Source organism: Mauremys reevesii, linkage group 5 (assembly GCF_016161935.1).
Source record: "Mauremys reevesii isolate NIE-2019 linkage group 5, ASM1616193v1, whole genome shotgun sequence".
NCBI lineage: Eukaryota > Metazoa > Chordata > Testudines > Geoemydidae > Mauremys > Mauremys reevesii.
Genome location: NC_052627.1, coordinates 128,624,731 through 128,642,636, shown reverse-complemented (window position 1 = coordinate 128,642,636; position 17,906 = coordinate 128,624,731). Strand labels below are relative to the sequence as shown.

General features: G+C 42.6%; 1 protein-coding gene across 9 annotated transcripts in view; it reads left to right on the top strand.

Annotated features, from left to right (window-relative positions):
* The window catches only part of CTNNA2 (catenin alpha 2), a 750,149-nt gene extending 743,415 nt beyond the window's left edge, over positions 1-6,734 (top strand). For 8 of the 9 annotated variants that reach the window (XM_039539874.1, XM_039539878.1, XM_039539876.1 and 5 more), the window contains one exon: positions 5,626-5,913. In XM_039539874.1, coding sequence (XP_039395808.1) covers positions 5,626-5,913 — 288 coding nt within the window. Of the gene's footprint in view, positions 1-5,625 lie in introns of all 9 variants that reach the window. The other variant, XM_039539873.1, reaches the window with a different exon arrangement.
* The last annotated feature ends 11,172 nt before the right edge of the window (positions 6,735-17,906 follow it).

Here is a 17,906-nt window from a genome sequence, read left to right as displayed (position 1 = left end):
TTGAAGAATTGTGATTCCTTCCCCACCCCTCTTCGCTGTTGAAGTTTTATGGCACAATAGCCTACGTTTATCATTTATGACTTAGAGGGCTTTTTCCCTAAATGAAAGCAAAAAGTGATCCAAGTAGCAGAACTCTTGAAAATATATCACTTGTATAGCTTGTCAAGAAGACTGTGTTAGCTATTATCACAAAGGGTATCATCACATTAATAATTCCCTGTCCATTGCTAGGGAGTGGAGTTTGCTTTCTGTATCCACACAATAATATCCTGCTGTTGCTTTTATTTTCAGGGTTCATTTCCCCTTTTCAGTTATCAGCATTACATATTTGGGAAAGTGTGTGTTTTTCTGTGTCCAGATTGTGTAGGAAATTAATACATCAACCTCCTGATTCACTACTGCATCTGCTCTGTGCCAGTGTACTCTGCTGATTTCAACAGGCCAGCTTAAAACTGAAGTACCGCAGTGGCATAGCAAGGCCTAAAAGTGAATTAAAGTGACGCTCATTTGGATTAATCCTTCTCTGCTGAACCAAACTACAGCCCAGGACCTGGAGGCAATAAGGAACTCACTTAGGTGGCCAAATTGGATGTGGGGGATAATTATGAGCAGGTTTGGTGGACACTCAAGACCTAATAATGGTAGGGGCTTTTCATGTCTCTCAAAAGCTTTCAGCGCGTGGAGACATATTAGAATGTAAATAAATATTAAGACCAATGATGGGGTGTCTGGAACTCATCCTTAGATTAGTAGTGGTGAAGATGAGCCGCCCTTTAATAACAAGTTGAAAAGGAGGGACAGGTGATCAAAGAGGCACAAAACTAAGTGATATGATTTTCTGAAGTGCCGAACAATGGGAGACATCCCTGGAAGCTGCAGGTGTGCTCAGCATCTTTGAAAATCAGGCCACTTTTTTAGGTATCCTGGGGTACATCCACACTGCAAAAACAAACCCTGCAGCGGCGAGTCTCAGAAGCTGGGTCAACTACTTGGGCACCCGAGAGAGGCTAAAAATAGTCATGTAGATGTTCCCACCCAGGCTCTGAGATGACCCCCCCCACACACACACACACACTGGGTTTCAGAGCCCTGGCTTCGGCCTGAGCTGGAATGTCTACTATTTGTAGCCCCGTAAAGTGAGCTCTGTGAGCCCCAGTCAGTTGAACTGGGCTCTGAGACTCGCTGCTATGGGTTTGTTTGGTTTGGGTTTGTTTATTTTTGCAGTGTTGACATACGCTAATGCCCCAGTCCTCGCATACTTATAGACATGTTTACCTCTAAGCATGTGAAGAGGCCCATTGGCCCCCGTGGAATTACTTACATGCTTAACTGCATGGGGTAATTTGTTTGTAAGGTCAGGCTGTAAATATGGATTTAGGTGCCTAACTTTTGAAAATGCTTCCCTTAATGGTTCTGTGCTTTAGTTCACCCCATCTCTAAAATGCCTATAATCCTTCCCTCCTCAAAGATTTGTCATGAAAATTAAAGTTTGTCAGGCTCTTTGAAAAGAGTTCATGGGAGCGCAACGCATTTTGGCTGTCCCACATTGATTGATTACAAAGGAAATGCTCCTTGACTATATCCAGGGCCGGCGCTTCCATTAGGCGACCCTAGGCAGTTGCCTAGGGTGCCAGGATTCGGGGGGCGGCATTTTGTGCACTCCCCATGGGGCGCACGGGAGCTTCCGGTTCTGCTCCCGTTGATCCGCCGAAGAAGGACCTTCGGAAAACAGAGGCAGGCAATTGAGCAGCTCAATGACTGCCGCTGTCGCCTGCGGCATTTCGGCGGAGGGTCCTTCTTCGGCGGCACGATGGGAGTGGAACCGGAAGCTCCCGCGCGCCCTGTGGGGAGTGCACAACATGTCGTCCCCTGAATTCTGCCTAGGGCGCCAGAAACTCTGGCGCCGCTCCTAACTGTATCACTATATATACTGTATCTATGCATAGAAGTTTCAAAAAGAATAATTTCAAAATGAATAATGTTTGATTGTAGCCCTCAATCATAACTTAATAGAGATCTGTTATCTGCCAACAAACATATAGACCTCATTTTAAATGAGGCAGTGGTTTGGGTATAGTATAATACCATGCTGAACAATATTTCTATTGAATTGGCCATGTTTTCCTGCCATTATAAGCTAAGGATTTACCCCTGAAAGGGGCCTAGAAAGGCCTCAAAAAAAATCTAAAACATAAGTGGTGTTATGTTCATAGGAGCCAACTTTCTCCAGCGCCGGTGGGTGTGCGCTGCATTCTCCCTCCCCTACTCTCTCCCTGCCCCGCAAATCAGCTGTTTTGCAGCACAAGTGCTGGGAGGGAGGAGGGAGAAGCAGGACATGGCAGCGTGCTCACGGAGAAAGCGGAGGTGGAGGTGAGCTGGAGCAGGGGGGTGGGGCAGAGCCACGGGGAGCTGCCGGTGGGTGCTGAGCACCCACCAATTTTTTTCCATAGGTGCTCCAGCCCCAGAGCAGTCATGGAGTTGGCGCCTATGCTTATGTTATGTTAGCTGGTCTCCGTCAGCATGGTTTTGATGAAAGCTCAGTCATTATGTTTTGCCCTTCCAATGACAAACCACTGGCTTCAGCTTTGATTTAATGGCCTAACAGAGGCATTGAAAGACCTCAAATCAGGTGCTACAAATATGCATCGGACTGTTAGGGCTCATCAGCAACAAAGGGTGGCACAAAAGGAAGCGCACAGAACCAAAAGTCATTGCTACCAGAGAGGTGGAAAGGAGCAAGAAGTGTTGGAATGCAGCATGACAAAGTGTAAGAGCCAATCTCTCTTCCACCCGAGGTAGTAATCTCAGGGGATGGCACACATTTAGGAATGAGGCAGTGACGTACCCATTGACAATGTGGAATACAAAATAAACAGTACAGTGAACATTTTCTATTACACATGTGAAGTGCAAAAGGTCTGAAATAGGGTGCTGGTGAAGAGCACACTGATGTTTTTTATATGTAAATCACTCCCACTGCATTTTAAAAATCTGGGTGCTGTATAGATATAATGTAGCTGGATTTTGGAGGCTCCATTTTTGTGCAGTGCAGGGACGGTAGAATCCTTCTGCCTCTGTCTCCATGGAGAAACTGCAGAGTGCGACTCACTGCTGGCAGTGCGGGATCCTTCTTTTCCTACCTCTACTTCCTTCTGCTCTGTGAATTCACTTGCTCTCTCACACATCCTCCAGGCCTCTGGAACATTGTTAATAATACTTCTACACTGCCCATTCCTGCCTCCCCGGGAGGGGCGGGTTTCTTTCTGGTTATATTTTGAGCACGTTGGTTAGGGCAACATCCTTCTTATATTTAGTAACACAAAGTGTTTTCATAGTGTCTGCATGTTCTGCATATTCCATGTTTGATATTGCCTTTGTGTGTATTTTGCCTTTTTTAAATATACATGCAAATTGTTGTGAATGATGAAAATGCATCACCCAAAGCTGGGACTTGAGGGAACTAGGAAGGGAAGGGACTCATTAGAAATATTGTGAAATTGACTGGGAAAGTAGAGTAGGACGGAAGCAGAGCTATGGTAAGTCGTCTCATCTGACATAGTCCCAACAAGCCTGAAAACACTGTTATTTTAGCGGAATATTAAACCTGTTGGAATGAGGACCTGGCTGGTTTAATAACAAGGAACTAACCCTACTTTTGCAATGTTTCTTTGAAAGAACTACTGGAACATGGTAACTTGATCCCCAGTTTAGCAAGTCACTTAGGTCCAGCTCCTCAAAAGTATTTTGGCATCTAATTCCTATTGATTGAACTCAATTGAGTTAGGCACCTTAATACTTTTGTGGCTCTGGGCCTTAGGGCCAGATTTTCAAAGATTTATAAGCACTTAAAGATTCAGGTAGGGGCCTACAGCTAGATCTACAAAGGGGATTTAAGCTCAGCGACTAACTTCAGGTGCCCTGCCACCTAGTGAAATCTTTAGCCCCAAATCAGGCTCCCTATACAAGGTACATAGAGAGTTAGGGATCTGCGAGAGGGGAGTCACAAAAGCCAACAATCTTTGTGGGGATCCATCTAAGGAAGCCAGTAGGAAATGCTGAGGAGATGGGTGTGGCTTATGCTCTGCCCCTCAAAAGAGCTAGGCTCCTAAATCTGCTCAGAATTCACAGTGGTGAACCTTCTCCTAGAGTTAGCCATATAAACTAAATGAGTCCTTTCTTGCAAAAACCACCAGGCTACAGAGTCATTCTCTTTGTCTCTCTGGCCCAAGGAGCAATTATTTACTTACACAAAATGGAGCAGCCTCCACAGGAGGTTGAGACCTGCCCCAGGATCCTTCTTAGCCCAGTGATGGAGGAAAATGCTAAGTCCCTGCCCAATATCAGGCAGGGTGGGGATTTGAACCTAGGTCTTCAACAGCCTGGGTGAGTGAACTGTTGGGTAAACCTCCTCTGGGCTGTGTTTTGTGACCCAGTACATGTGCTCTAAGGCATTTTCAGAACACGGTTGCCAGATCAGGCCACACAGGTAAGATAAGTGAGAGGAAAGCCTAGTTTGTAATCCCCCTGTGGCTTAGATGGGAGCTAAACTCCAAGCAGCTCAGTGCTGGTAATGTGCACACACACTGCCAGAAATTTAGGCACCGTGAGGATTTTACTGGCAAAAATTTAGGTGCCTAGGAATTTGGGGCACTTACAGGGTTGTCAATTAGGATTTTAAGGATCTGCATCAGTGGTGGGCAACCTGCAGCCCTCGGGTATAATGTCTAATTGTGAAACCATTGCTTTACCTACTCATATCATTGTGAAATCTACGCTCAACTACTTTGTCTTTTCTGCTTCTTGAGGGTTTCACAACCTTTTTTAAACTATTCAGGTGGGATTCCCCAAAGGGCTTAGCATGAGCTTACCTCTCCCAGTGACATCAATTGGTGGTTTACACTGACTGAGTGGGGGCAGTTAGGCTAAAGCTGAGAGTTTGGGGAAATCCCACCTGACCTGTTTTGTTGTCCCTCGCAGTTGAAAGAAAAGGCTTGTACAGACTGCCACTTATGTCGGTATAACTTAGGTCATTCAGAGGTATGATAAGTCACCCCATGAGTGACGTAAGTTACGCTGACCTAAGCGCCAGTGTGGAAAGTGCTCAGTAGTCGGGAGAGCTTCTCCTGCCAGTATAGCTACTGGCTCTCATGGAGGTGGTTTTATTATGCCGACGGGAAAGCTCTAGCCCGTCGGCATAGAGCATCTTCAGCAGACGTGCTACAGTGGCACTGGTGCAGCTGCAGCACTTCTAGTATAGACTAGCCCTACGTTGTTAGAAGTTTGGGGATACGTCACTTTTGAGAGGAATTTATGTAATCGAACCCCTCACACACACACACGAGAAACAACTTTTTTTTCTTTTGAACTGTTTGTAAGTTAATGTAGCGTATCACACAGCTTCTCTGTAGCTGGCAGTCCAATTCAGTGCACATTACTGGTGGACTGTTCCTGGGACACCTGTGCTACAAACCAGGGTGTAGTCTGTACAGAGATTGTTCTTTTTGTATAATATTCAGCTGGCCTTCTGCAAGAAAATCTAATCAGATTTGAGAGTATATATCAAATCCTTCTGGAGGTGAGTTCAGCAATAACCCCATCATATTTCATTCTCTTTTCTATCCACAGCTGGACAGTGCTACGTCCCTCATCCAGGCAGCTAAAAATCTGATGAACGCTGTGGTCCTTACTGTGAAAGCATCATATGTGGCTTCTACGAAATATCAGAAGGTCTATGGTACAGCTGCAGTGAACTCACCTGTTGTATCTTGGAAGATGAAGGCCCCTGAGAAGAAACCCTTAGTAAAGAGAGAAAAGCCAGAAGAATATCAGACACGAGTGAGAAGAGGTTCCCAGAAGAAACATATTTCCCCAGTACAGGCTTTAAGTGAATTTAAAGCTATGGATTCCTTCTAAAACACTAGGCTTTACCAGGAGGGTTTTATATTCCTTTTTGTATGCATACCTGCCGACTTGTATGCGTCTGGCAAGGGGGAAAAAAACTAATGAAGCAGTGTCAATTTGCATGCAACCTGAGGCTCTATTAAAGTAATTAACAATCTGCAACCCATGAATGCAGACCAATCTACTCTGATGTTACATAGAGTTATCCCAAGCTTACTTTTTTAAACTTTAGCCTAAAATTGGCCAAAGAATTTTCACCTCAAGTGTGGGGGTAAATAATAAACTGAAAAGCAAAACTTTATGCATGCAAGAAACATTAAGTTGGCAGGTATATTTAAAAGAAAAAACCTGGAAGTGTAATGGTAGACCATAAAGCTCGTATTGCTTCTGTTACAGTGCAAAAATGTACTAGCCAATATGCTTAAATGTGTGGCCCAATAATTAAACAATTTAACTTTGAAGTCATCTTCATCATAGTATGTGAATTTTGAACAAGGATAAAAACTAATCCATTTTAAAGATGCTTCTTTTAATCCATATTTTCTTCTTTATATTCTAGTAGTGGTTATGACTATGCTCATGTTTCAATTAATCCCATTAATATGGAAAAAGTTTTACTTTTTGCCAATTGAATTCTTTATGGTGAAGTATGAAGCACAATATGGTGATTGACATTGCCTTTTATATTATTATTATTATGTTATTGTTAGACATAGAAGACCTGGTGGTGGAATGCTTAGACACAGAAATTGATTATGTGAGAATTTAGAGGCAAATATGTAGGTGTAGCTTGGATTACAGGTATCTAATATACCATTGTAACCACTAAATCTCAATAAACTCATTTAACCTTGGAATTCTGGGTATGACTTCTGTCTTTTAATGCGCAGAGCTCATTCACCGTGGCCTTCAAATGAAAATCAATTTATTTTGCATTCACGTGTCCATTTTGGGGGTGAGGGAGGCAAAAAAGTAGTGTATTGTGTACTCACTTTTCCACAACAAGGAAGGGGAGGGGTGCAAATCCTGGCTTGCAGCATGTCTATGAGATAAAATTCTGTGATTCTTCAGTTGAATACCCTCCTATCAACTGTATAGAAAACCAACCAAACAATTGCCCCAAACAGATTATTTCATGTAATGTGGCAGAAAATAGCTGATGGGTTTCACCCCTGAAGCAGCTACACAGTAGTTAATTTGTACTGAATTTGTAAACCTCTATTAAATGTAGGTGTCTGAGCATCTGGGAGATCATTTTGACATGCCAGGTTGCATAGAACTGTCTACACATTATTGTACTGAAAAATGCATCATTAACTTATATTCACTTTACAGCCTAAGAATTGGTTGAACTGCATTAATTGGGTTAATATCCGTATAACAAGGTTTTCCCTTTATTTGAATGTAGGACAATCAGCATGAAAGTATTTTTTGTTGAAATTAATTATTTCCTAGAACTTAATAGAGCATTCCTGACCTCTCATGAAAGAGCATGAAATAAAATTTGTATTAATCTGGGGAAGAGTGAGTTATACTGTACATGGCATTCATCTGCTTTACAGTCTTTTGAGAGATGAGTTAGTATGCTTGCCCAGGATATATTGGTTGAACATATGCCATTGTCTGTCAGAACGTCAGTGCAACACAATAGCATTATATTGCTTCCTCACACACGGACTGAATGCATTAAATACCCTTCAGTCACACACAAGGAGAAATAAGAATTCTCTTTGGCTATGTTATTTTATTTATTTGGCTAGTGCCTAAAGACTCTCAATCAAGATCAGACCCCACTGTGCTAGGTGAGCTTCAAACACATTAGAAGACACGAATCCTCCCCTGAAAAGCTTACACCAGAAGTCAGTTGAAATCTGTGACGCTAATTGTCATGACATATGGTATTCATTATTACTACTTATTGAGCACCACAGATGTGGTTGGCTCTTTACAAAACAAAGACACAAGGACAAATTCCTTGCTGGTGTAACTCCTTTGGCTTCAGCAGAATTACACCAGTAGAGAATGGAGTCCTCGTAATCCCTGTCCTGAAACCTTTAAAATCTGTTGCCCACATTTCTCAGTCCACTAAGGTCAACAACATATGGCTTTAAACTGGCCAGTTTCCCAGCAGAAAAGATGGAGGAAGGGGCAAGTCAGGTGTGAGCTGTGTATGTATCAGGAGTGGGTGGAGCATGGCAGAGCTATGCTGAGACCTTCCTTGATGGTGGGGTTCTTACACCAGAAGTTCCAGTAGCGTAATTTAGAGCAGTATCCTTCCTACTCTAATTCACCCTGGGGCCAAGCAGCCCTAAATTAGAAAGCTGCAACCAGTTTCCCCATGGCCATCAATCAGGGCCTAAGTATTGGATCACAAAAACACAGATCGTGGAGCATCAGGAGTATTCCAAAGGGATCTCTTACTACCGGACATATCCCTGTGGGATTAGTTAATACTGGAATAACTTCTATTCATGTTGAACTCTGAGGATTTTTATCTGCTACATGTTTTGCTTACTTTAATTATAACTAATTGTAAGCCAATTAAGAACAGTGTAAATTGTGGGTGTTGGTCTCCCTAATTTCAATATTACCATTGCTATACCTTGAAGTAGCTTTTCCAAAATGATGACTAAAAAAAATAGTACATGGTACAAACCGTTTCTTCGAAGAAATGTGGGCTTTTTGTTTGTCTTCCTCCCTTCACTCCCCACCCCACTTTCAGGAGGAGTAAACAGATCTACCTATCAGCTTAAATCCGGGGTCCCCAACCCAGTGCATCTAAATGCGCCCGCGTCCTGGCTGGCGATCGAGCATCTGCCGAAACGCCACCAAAATTAGGCGGCATTTAGGCGGATGCTCGACTGCTGCCATGGTCCTTCGTCTGGCGCCTGCCAGACAAAAAGTTTGGGGACCACTGGCTTAAATGATGGCTCAAAAATGGGAGCCAGTAGAAAGCCAACATTTCAAAACTGAAGCCAATTAACAACCGCAGGTGGTCAATTATTCAATTCAGTAGCAATCCTAGGAAAGAGAGTTATTTAAGCAGTGAGTGAGTGCCACATTTCTAACTCAATATCATACCATAATTACAGTGCAAGGAAAAGCATTAAGCATTAAGCCTCAGGTCTCTTTTGATAATGATTTGCTTCCAGCTGGTGAGAAGACTCCCAGCCATTGGACTGAAGAACATCATGGCGTTCTGGCAGGCATCCCTGAATTGGATTCTGTTTTCAGCAGGAATAAAAATGTCCTGGCTTGGCTCTCCATACTGTAGTCACTATTGTTGTTATTCAAATGCCAGAACGTGTGGCCTTTGCATAGGAGACCAGAAATCCAACCTACAAGACTGGCCTGTATACTATTTCCAACAATGGCTGGTTCTTCTGAACTGTGCCTCTGTAGAGAATGCTGTCAAGTTGTGGGATTTGGGCTTGCAGCCCATCTTGATAAAGCTGAACCAAAATGTTTCTGTTTTATAGTTTCTCCCTTTGGTAAAAATAACCTCCATTGTCTGACTCATGTACTTGTGAACACAAAGACGTGGTGGACCTTTTGTGGCAGGCTGGGAAGCACTTTTCTGTGAGACCATTTTTTTTGTTAATAGTGACTAGCGGGAAGAAGACATTTAAAAGTTAAATGTGGTCTAGTCCAAAGGGTAGCTAATGGGACAGGGTACCTGAAGGTCATCTGCAACGGTATGAAGGGTGCACAAATCAAGACAATCAAAGAAATCTTTTGAGTGAGCCAAAGCCAGACTACAGGCCTTGATTCAGCAAAACAATTAAGCCCATGCTTCACTTTAAGCATGTATTAAAACTTAAGTTCACAGTAAGACTTAAGCAAGTGCCTAACTTGAAGCATGTGCTTACATGCTTTTCTGCCTAGGATAAACTTAAATGTGCTTAAATACCCTGCTGAATCAGAGCTATGATTAGTAGTAAGGGGATAAATCTAAGGGTACATCTATACTACCCTCCGGATCAGTGAGTAGTGTTCGATGTATCAGGGATCGATTTATCGTGTCTCGTCTAGACACAATAAATCGATCCCCGAATCGACGCCCATATTCCACCTCGGCAGGCGGATTAAGCGGAGTCGATGGGGGAGCTTCAGCGGTCGACTCGCTGCCATGAGGACGGCCAGTTGCGTATCTTACTTCGAACCCCGCCGCTAGTGTTGCCCAGGCCTTAACAAGGTAACATGTTGGGCTAATAATGTCCCAATGATGTGATCTACCAGGGTGAACTACCTTCCAGGGACCCATTGCTACAGTACTTTAAAAGCAGAGTGGATATGAAGCACTAGAAATACACTGCAGACAACAATCCTACATTGGCCAAAAGATGGACTGGATATTTTCCATTTTAAATTTTTATGCTCCTATGATTAAAGCTGATTATAATTTTTCAGCTTAAAAATGTGCCTTTGGCAAGAACAAAAGGCTTTGTTTGAATTTTTTTAAGAAAAAAATGATTTTTTTCATGGGAAATTTCAAAATGAAACCAAAAATATTGTTCAGTTTAGAACTGCATTTTTTGCTTCGTGTTGTTTTTTGAAAACTGAACTGAAACAAAAATTTCTATTCCAATCAAAATATTTTTAATTGAAACAAAACTTTAAAAGTTTCATTTTGTTTAGAAATTTCCTGTGAAAAGTCAAAAAATTGCAAACTAAAATGTCTAATTTGAATTTTTTTAGCAGTGCAATACAACAATTGTTTTGCTCTACTTATGATAAGGTGCTGATTGACTTCAAGGCCAGAAGGCACCATTGCGCTCATCTAGTCTGACCTCCTACGCATCACAGGCCACAGAACCTCGCCTACCCCGTATCATAGAATATCAGGGTTGGAAGGGACCGCGGGAGGTCATCTAGTCTATAATAGACCCATAACCTCTAGCTGAGTTACTGAAGTCCTTAAAACATGATTTAAAGACTTCCAGTTATAGAGAATCCACCATTTAGTCTAGTTCACACAAGCAAGTGACCAATGTCCATGCTGTAGAGGAAGGCAAAAAACTCCCAGGGTCTCCATCAGTCAGACCTGGGAGAAAATTCCTTCCTGACCCTAAATATGGTGATCAGTTAAACCCACCAGCCAGACACCTGGGAAAGTATTCACTGAAGTAACTTAATAGCCCTTTCTGCTTGTGATGAGTCTACCTAGTGATACAAAGTGGACCACAGATTTCTTTCAACACTCTCAAGGTCTCATCTTCTACAATCAAAAGGCAGTCCACTTGGCGTTCCTAGACAATGTTTTTAATCAAGGTATTATCTGTGCTTCACAGGTGCCTGGTAATTTTCAGACTGAGTTGAAACTTTTCTCTATCTACCCTTTGGTTTACCCACTTAGGCACTTGAGTGCATGTTTAAGTGCTTTGCAGAACAGGGATGGACCTAAGCAGGCCTTTAGAGAGGCACTTAAATTAGGCCTTTAGCGAGTGACAATTTCATGTGCAGCTAAAGGGTTCATCTCTTTACTCCAATTTTAGCGATCTTCCCCTCATATCTCAGTTAACATCAAGCCATGGAGAATTTGACAACTGGTGAAGACTCCAGGTGACTGAAATGTGTTTTCTTTTTCTCATTTTTTTTAAAGCAATATATATATTTAATGACTTGATCTACACTGCCTTTTATTGAAACTCTTTGCTGGAGTGCCATAGGAATAGTTTGATGTTGCAGATTGTCCAACCTAATACTCATTTGTACCTTGAAGTAAAATTTCAAAGTTCCAAACTTGTTTGGCAGGTTCTGAGTGACAATAGATCTGTAAATAGCCATATCTTTGCAGAGTGTGAATTTTCCACTACTACGATCACTTCTCTAGTTCCACCTCTCTGAAAATTAGACCAGGGAGAGAGAGATGACATTATTCTGGTCTTTCTCAGCCTGCAAATGACCCTTATATTCAGAGGCAATTAGTTAGCTTAAAGGACATTTCTGATCCAGTTTAGCTTTTACATGCAGACGTTAATGATGAGGTTCTTTGGCCTTTGTTATGCAGGAAGTCAGACTATATTATCATAATTGTCCTGTCTAGTCTTAAAATCTATGCTCAGACTCTGCAGTGATCAGCATGATATAAATGCATAGACAGGTCAGATTGATAGACCAGATATCCTATAACTATTGATTTGGCTACTGAAGGACAGATACTAATAAATAAGTTACTCTCCAAAGACTCAGGTCTTAGGAGAAATGTTACTCCATTCTATTTAAGAATCTTTTGTTGGTAGTCCCAGAATTTGCTTGCAGAAAAATGTTTAACCTATGATATAATAAGTGGTCTTCCAATGGCCATGGTCAAGTATCTAGAACACACCAATTTAAGAGTTCGAGTTGCAGCCTTTCGGTGTGTGTAGATGGAGTATTTTTTTATGATTTCAAGAGTGACTTCTCCCCAGAGTTAATTCAGTTTTTAAGCGCTGTAGAGATTTTGAGGCCTAAAGGAAGAACTATTACTGGACCCTTATTGAAGAATAAATTAGGTTCCTTAGCTCCTGACAAAGGTCTGTGTAAACACACACTTGCCTTTTTTTTTTCATTTGTCCCCTAAGACAGCTTTTTAAAATTGCAATGAGCTGAGGGAAGAGGCCCAACAAACTGCAATCCATTTTCATTAGTGACCCATTTATCTGTATGGAGGAAAGGTGGTTGTCTGAGTTCACCTAATTTCACTCTAGAAGTCAGTTCAGGTCTTTATAAGAGTGAGGAAGTCATTCTTTTGCCCCCTCTTCTATTTCATCAACGGTAATAAGTGAGAGAGCTGCATCCCATGGCTTGTAGACAGATGTTATAGCTCTACATCAGGAGGAGTGGTTGGAATGTCATTTATTTATTTTTGGGGGGTTGGCTAAAAGCTTCCCTGCGCTAAAGTCTCTGTTTTACCAGGGTCTGGGGGGGGGGAGGGGACAGCAGCTAATTGATCTCAGCCCACTTTTACACATCATTGTAAACCTGGGCTTCCTACTGGAGACAAAATGGTTATTCTGTAATTATTTTATTGACGTCATATTCTCTTCCTTAGGTGTTCTCGCACAAACACACACCTACACCATTCTCCCTGTGGTACTTGTCATCCCAATACCATCAGATCCATATTAGTACAGGAAACCTTACAGTAAGCGATCGGTTGCCAACCCCTACATTTTCCTACGTGTAAAGAAATTTTGGTTGAGATCTTAAAAACTCTTGTGAATTGGGGAACTTCAATTTTTGGAGGCCCAGCTTCAGACATTTTAAAGGGATTTGCTTTTTAGAGAGTGTGGAGCACCCATCTCTGAACATCAGTCCCCTGTTTAAGATATTGCATGTTGGGCACTGAAAAAAATGGTGACCTCCCATATCACTACTTACTTTTGAAAATTGTCCTTCCAATCTGTGAACCCTCAGAGTTATTTCAATGGGAAACTTTTTCTCTGTTTTGTTTGCGTCTATAAATTATTAAGCAATGTCAAAATGGCATTGGTACATCACTACCAAATCCTTTGCTCCTGTGGCATGTCAGTTGTAGCATTCCATACGGGTGCGTAACCAAATTTAAAGTAATGAAGCACCAGTTACTTTGGTCCATTGTTGGATTAGTGTCGGTTTGACATTGTCTGACACAGGATCAAATAATCAGTTCTAGTACCCCAAGTCCAACAGTGGCCAGCACCTGATGTTTCAGAGGAATGTGGAAACAAAAATAAGCAATACATTTTTCTGTTTGAGCTGTGCAGAAACTCTTCTTGGCACCTATGTCAATCAGTTTATGCCCCAAAGCACAAGATTTAATTACCCTTTTCTCAGCCAGCACAGCTGCAAATGTTGTTAGTGCTCATAAAAATCATCCAACTTTTTTTAACCAATGACCTGTCAAATAATTAAATTGACAAAGAAATACTCTATATCCTGGCAAATTCGTTCTGTGTAGCCCAGTGTTAAAGGAATGTCTACAGAAAAAAAATATTATCAGCTCACAAATCATAGGCATTTTCCCAACTGGACAAAATAAATTGTGTTGCAGTTAAAACCCTGATCACCTTTTTCTCTTTCATTATCTTTCTCTAGTTTCCTCCAGCCCTCTTTGATTGATCCATCTTAGTCATTCTTTCTCTTTTACAGCTACTCTCTAAATTTACCTCCTTTCTGAACCAGAGGCAGTGCAAATGGAAATACAAGAGTCAGTGAGAGATCACATCTAAAGAGATGGAAACAGAGGATGGCCTCACGAGGGGGGACAGTGTGATATTTTGGGGTCCACCCAGAACAACAAGGGGGTCGATCACTGTCTGCGTTGCAATCCTGGGTGTCTTGTGGCTGTACAGCTGTGGTCCAGCGCTCTGACCTCAACAGCCTGGCAGCAGGGCACAAGTCTCACCCTGGCGTTGCCTAAACTGGTTACTCCTGGCAGGCTGACTTTAGTCCGCTGCCAACCCCAAATTCATCCCAAAATTGTCCTACTGCAGGGTCCCTCCCTGACAAAGTGTTGGGTTTGCTGCCTTTGCAGAGACAGTCAAAGACTCTTAGCTTCCCTAGACGCACACATTGTACTGAACTTACACAGCACTAATGACTGATAATGAAAGCAAAACAAATTTATGACCAAAAGAACATGGATTTTTATTATTTAGCGTGTGCATAGTCGTCTAGCCAAGCAATGGCATCTTCAGTGGCATGATGCCGTTCTTCTGAACCTAGTCAGCAGGCATTCATCGACAATGTGTGTCATCAGCTGTGTTGTGCCACAGCTGAACAAAGGGCTGTCACAAAGGCCCCAGCGATACTGGTTGGCTGCACAGAGACCTTGCCCGGTCCGGAACCTGTTCAACAGGGACCATTGACAACGGGGCAGATCAAAACCAGTTGGGCAAATTATGGGGTTGGCGAGGAGGGACTGGTTGGGGATTATAACAGATATCCATTCCTCTCGTCGTTACCATCCTAACATCCTGGCGTGGCGCATGAGACCATAATGGGTGATGTGACAGCAAACATTCAGCTGGTGGTTTAAAAAGGTCACTGTGCAGTGGCAGGCTTGAGTTGGCGTGTACTTTCTCCAGTAACTGGCCAGTGGCAACCTCTCATCTGTTACAAGGAGGAACAATATTGCTCAGAACTGGGAGCCATTGGAGTGGAGTCGGACACAGAGTGCCGGAGATGATACGCATGGCAGCATGTAACTGCGTATCCACCAGTTTGGTGTGTGATGATCAACTCCAAACTGGTGCGCAGTACTCCGCCACCGAATTCGAGGTGGCAAGAGCTGACGTCCGCAAAGTTGGAGCACGAGCACCCCATGACGAACCTTCCAGTTTGCTAAGAAGATTGTTGTACGTCTTAACTTTAGCTGCTGTCTTCTTCAGGTGGGCATGGTAATTCAGTGTGCGGTCTAAGATCACACCTAGATAGAATGATTCTACTTAATGCTTCACTTTCTGACCATTCAGGTAAACATTCAGTTCTCAGGTTGCACTGGCGTGATGAAGATGGAACAAACTGGAGACTCTTTTTATGATGCTTGGCTGGAGGCACCAAGTCTTACGGTAGTCAGCTAACTTTATCATGTCCCAGTTTAAAGTGGCATCAAGCTCATAAAACGTCCAGGCCTGGGTACCGCAACAGATGTCATCTGTGTAAATGAACTTTTGTGACTCCGTTGTTGGCAGGTCATTGATGTAAAGGTTGAACAGGGTTGGAGAAAGCACAGAGCCCTGGGGTAACCCACTACTCTGTCATCTCCAAGCACTCGTCTTCTCCCCCATATGGACTCTGAACTGCCTATTGCGGAGGAACAGTTCAACAACGCCTGTGACCCAAGGTAGTAGGACCCGTGATACCTTCACAACCAGGCCAGTGTGCCATACTGTATTGTACGCCACTGTTAGATCAATGAAAACAGTGCCTGTTTTCAGGTTTCTCTGGAAGCCATTTTCAACAAATCTGGTTAGCACGAGTACTTGGTCGCATGTGCTACGGCCTCAGCAAAAGTTGGCTTGGGTCAGGGCTCAAAATTCTCTCCACGTGGGTAATACGTGCTGTAGGACCAAGCGCTCCAGTGCCTTGAAGCACATCAACAATAATGATATGGGACAATAGCTTGATGCTTGACTTGGGTCCTTTCCAGGCTTTAGGAGGCCAATGACTTTTGTGGTGTGTCACATCTTCAGTTGCCTAGCTTCACTGATGACCCTGGTGAAGAATTTCGCAAGGCAAAGCCAAGCACGGAGGCCAAGGTTTTTCAGGAATTCTGGAGATATGTTGTCATAGCCTGCAGCTGTTCCCCACTTGATGCTACCCAGTGTCTGTTCCAGCTCCATTACAGTGAATGGTTCTGAGCAGCTTCTGATCTGGTGTACACATTTAAACATACACCATTCATTCCTCGTGGATTAAGTGATACCAAGTAAAAAAGACAAACGTAGACACGGTTACAAGCAAATAAAACTGAAAACATGAATTTAAAATACTAAAACTTAAGCTATCAAGATACAGTCTTTGTTCAAGATGGTTTCTCTCACCTACAATTTTCTTTCCAATTTTTATGGGCCAGCCTGGCCATGATCCATCCTAGAGATCAAATTCCTTCATTGCTTTGTCTCCTAAGGTGAAGGATAAAAATGGAGTCTCTCTCTGTTCCTTATATCCCCAAAGGGGATGTCTTTGTCTTACAAGTCAGGAAGGACTCCTGGGGATTCATTCTCCTGTATCTCTCTGGGGTGCAGAAGCCGTGTTAAATCTCAAATTCAGGATAACCCAGGCTGGGTTAGCATGATGGCTTTGTTTACTGCTAACACGTAAATTGAGGTAAACCCACATTCCTTTGTCTAGGACAGACCTGTTTATCACCTTTATTTAGCCTAGGCTTAAACATGTTCTAGTAACACCATACAGAGGGAATTCATAACTTCACATATACCCTTAAGACATGCATTTTACAATTATATTAATAACCAGCATTTACTGGCTTTCATATGATAACTCATACGGCATATTTTGTACCAATATTATTGCAGTAACATGTAGGGTGTGAATACAGGGTTGTCTAGGGTCACAATCAGTTTCACCCATTAAAGTCTCAGGGCTGGGACCTAAGTTTCACCCTAATCAGAGCAACAAATTATCTGACTGCTTTTCATTTTAGAAAAGCCATGGAAAAAGTTTTACATCCCATTCCTAGAGGCCAGTGGATGCCTGAAAGCCATTACATTTCAGACCTGGAAACCTTTCAAATGAGGCTTGTGGAAAAATGATCATTAGGATCCTAATCAGCACCTCACTGCGGACCTTAAATCACCAATTTGGAATATGAGATTTAAAAGGAAATGGAATCTCCAGTCCATACGCTGGGTGCAGCTGCAAGCCAATTTCACTGAGCTGTTTGTTACTTGGTGATGGCTAGGGGGTGCGGGCGGAACTGATTTCTTTCTCGGCTAGCAGAAAACAAGGGCAAAGCCCTTTAAGATAAGAAACTAAAGGGTGATGAAGACAATGAATAAAATATATCAAAAAATAATATTAAAACACATACACGGTGCTCTCCAGCTGTTTAAAGCCCTGGAGAATGGTGGGGAAACATGATTCACCCCACGTGGGGAAAATGAGGCCAAGAAATTTGAATGACTGGCCCAAGGTCACAGGGTGAGTCAGTGGCAAAGCCAGGAATTGAACCTGAGCCATCGTTTTCTGACACCAGTGCCCTATCCCTCAGGGCCCTTATTTCCTTTAAGGAAATAAATAAATAAAAATAAGCGGTTAAAAGAACTTTGGAATGCTGTTAAATACCCATCTGTCTTGCTGTCACCATCTTTTAAAGAAAACTAGGGAGGAAAGGATCTCCATCATTTACAGTTTATTCAGTCCAGAAAAGCCGAGTCATTAGGAATCAAGACCTTCTCCACTCTAATCCTGCAGGCCAGTACCGAGTCCCACACCTTGTCACTGGTGCCATAGGGTGGAGGGTATATTTCAGCATCAAAAACTTCTTCAGTTAAACAGAATCATATTGCTATCATTCT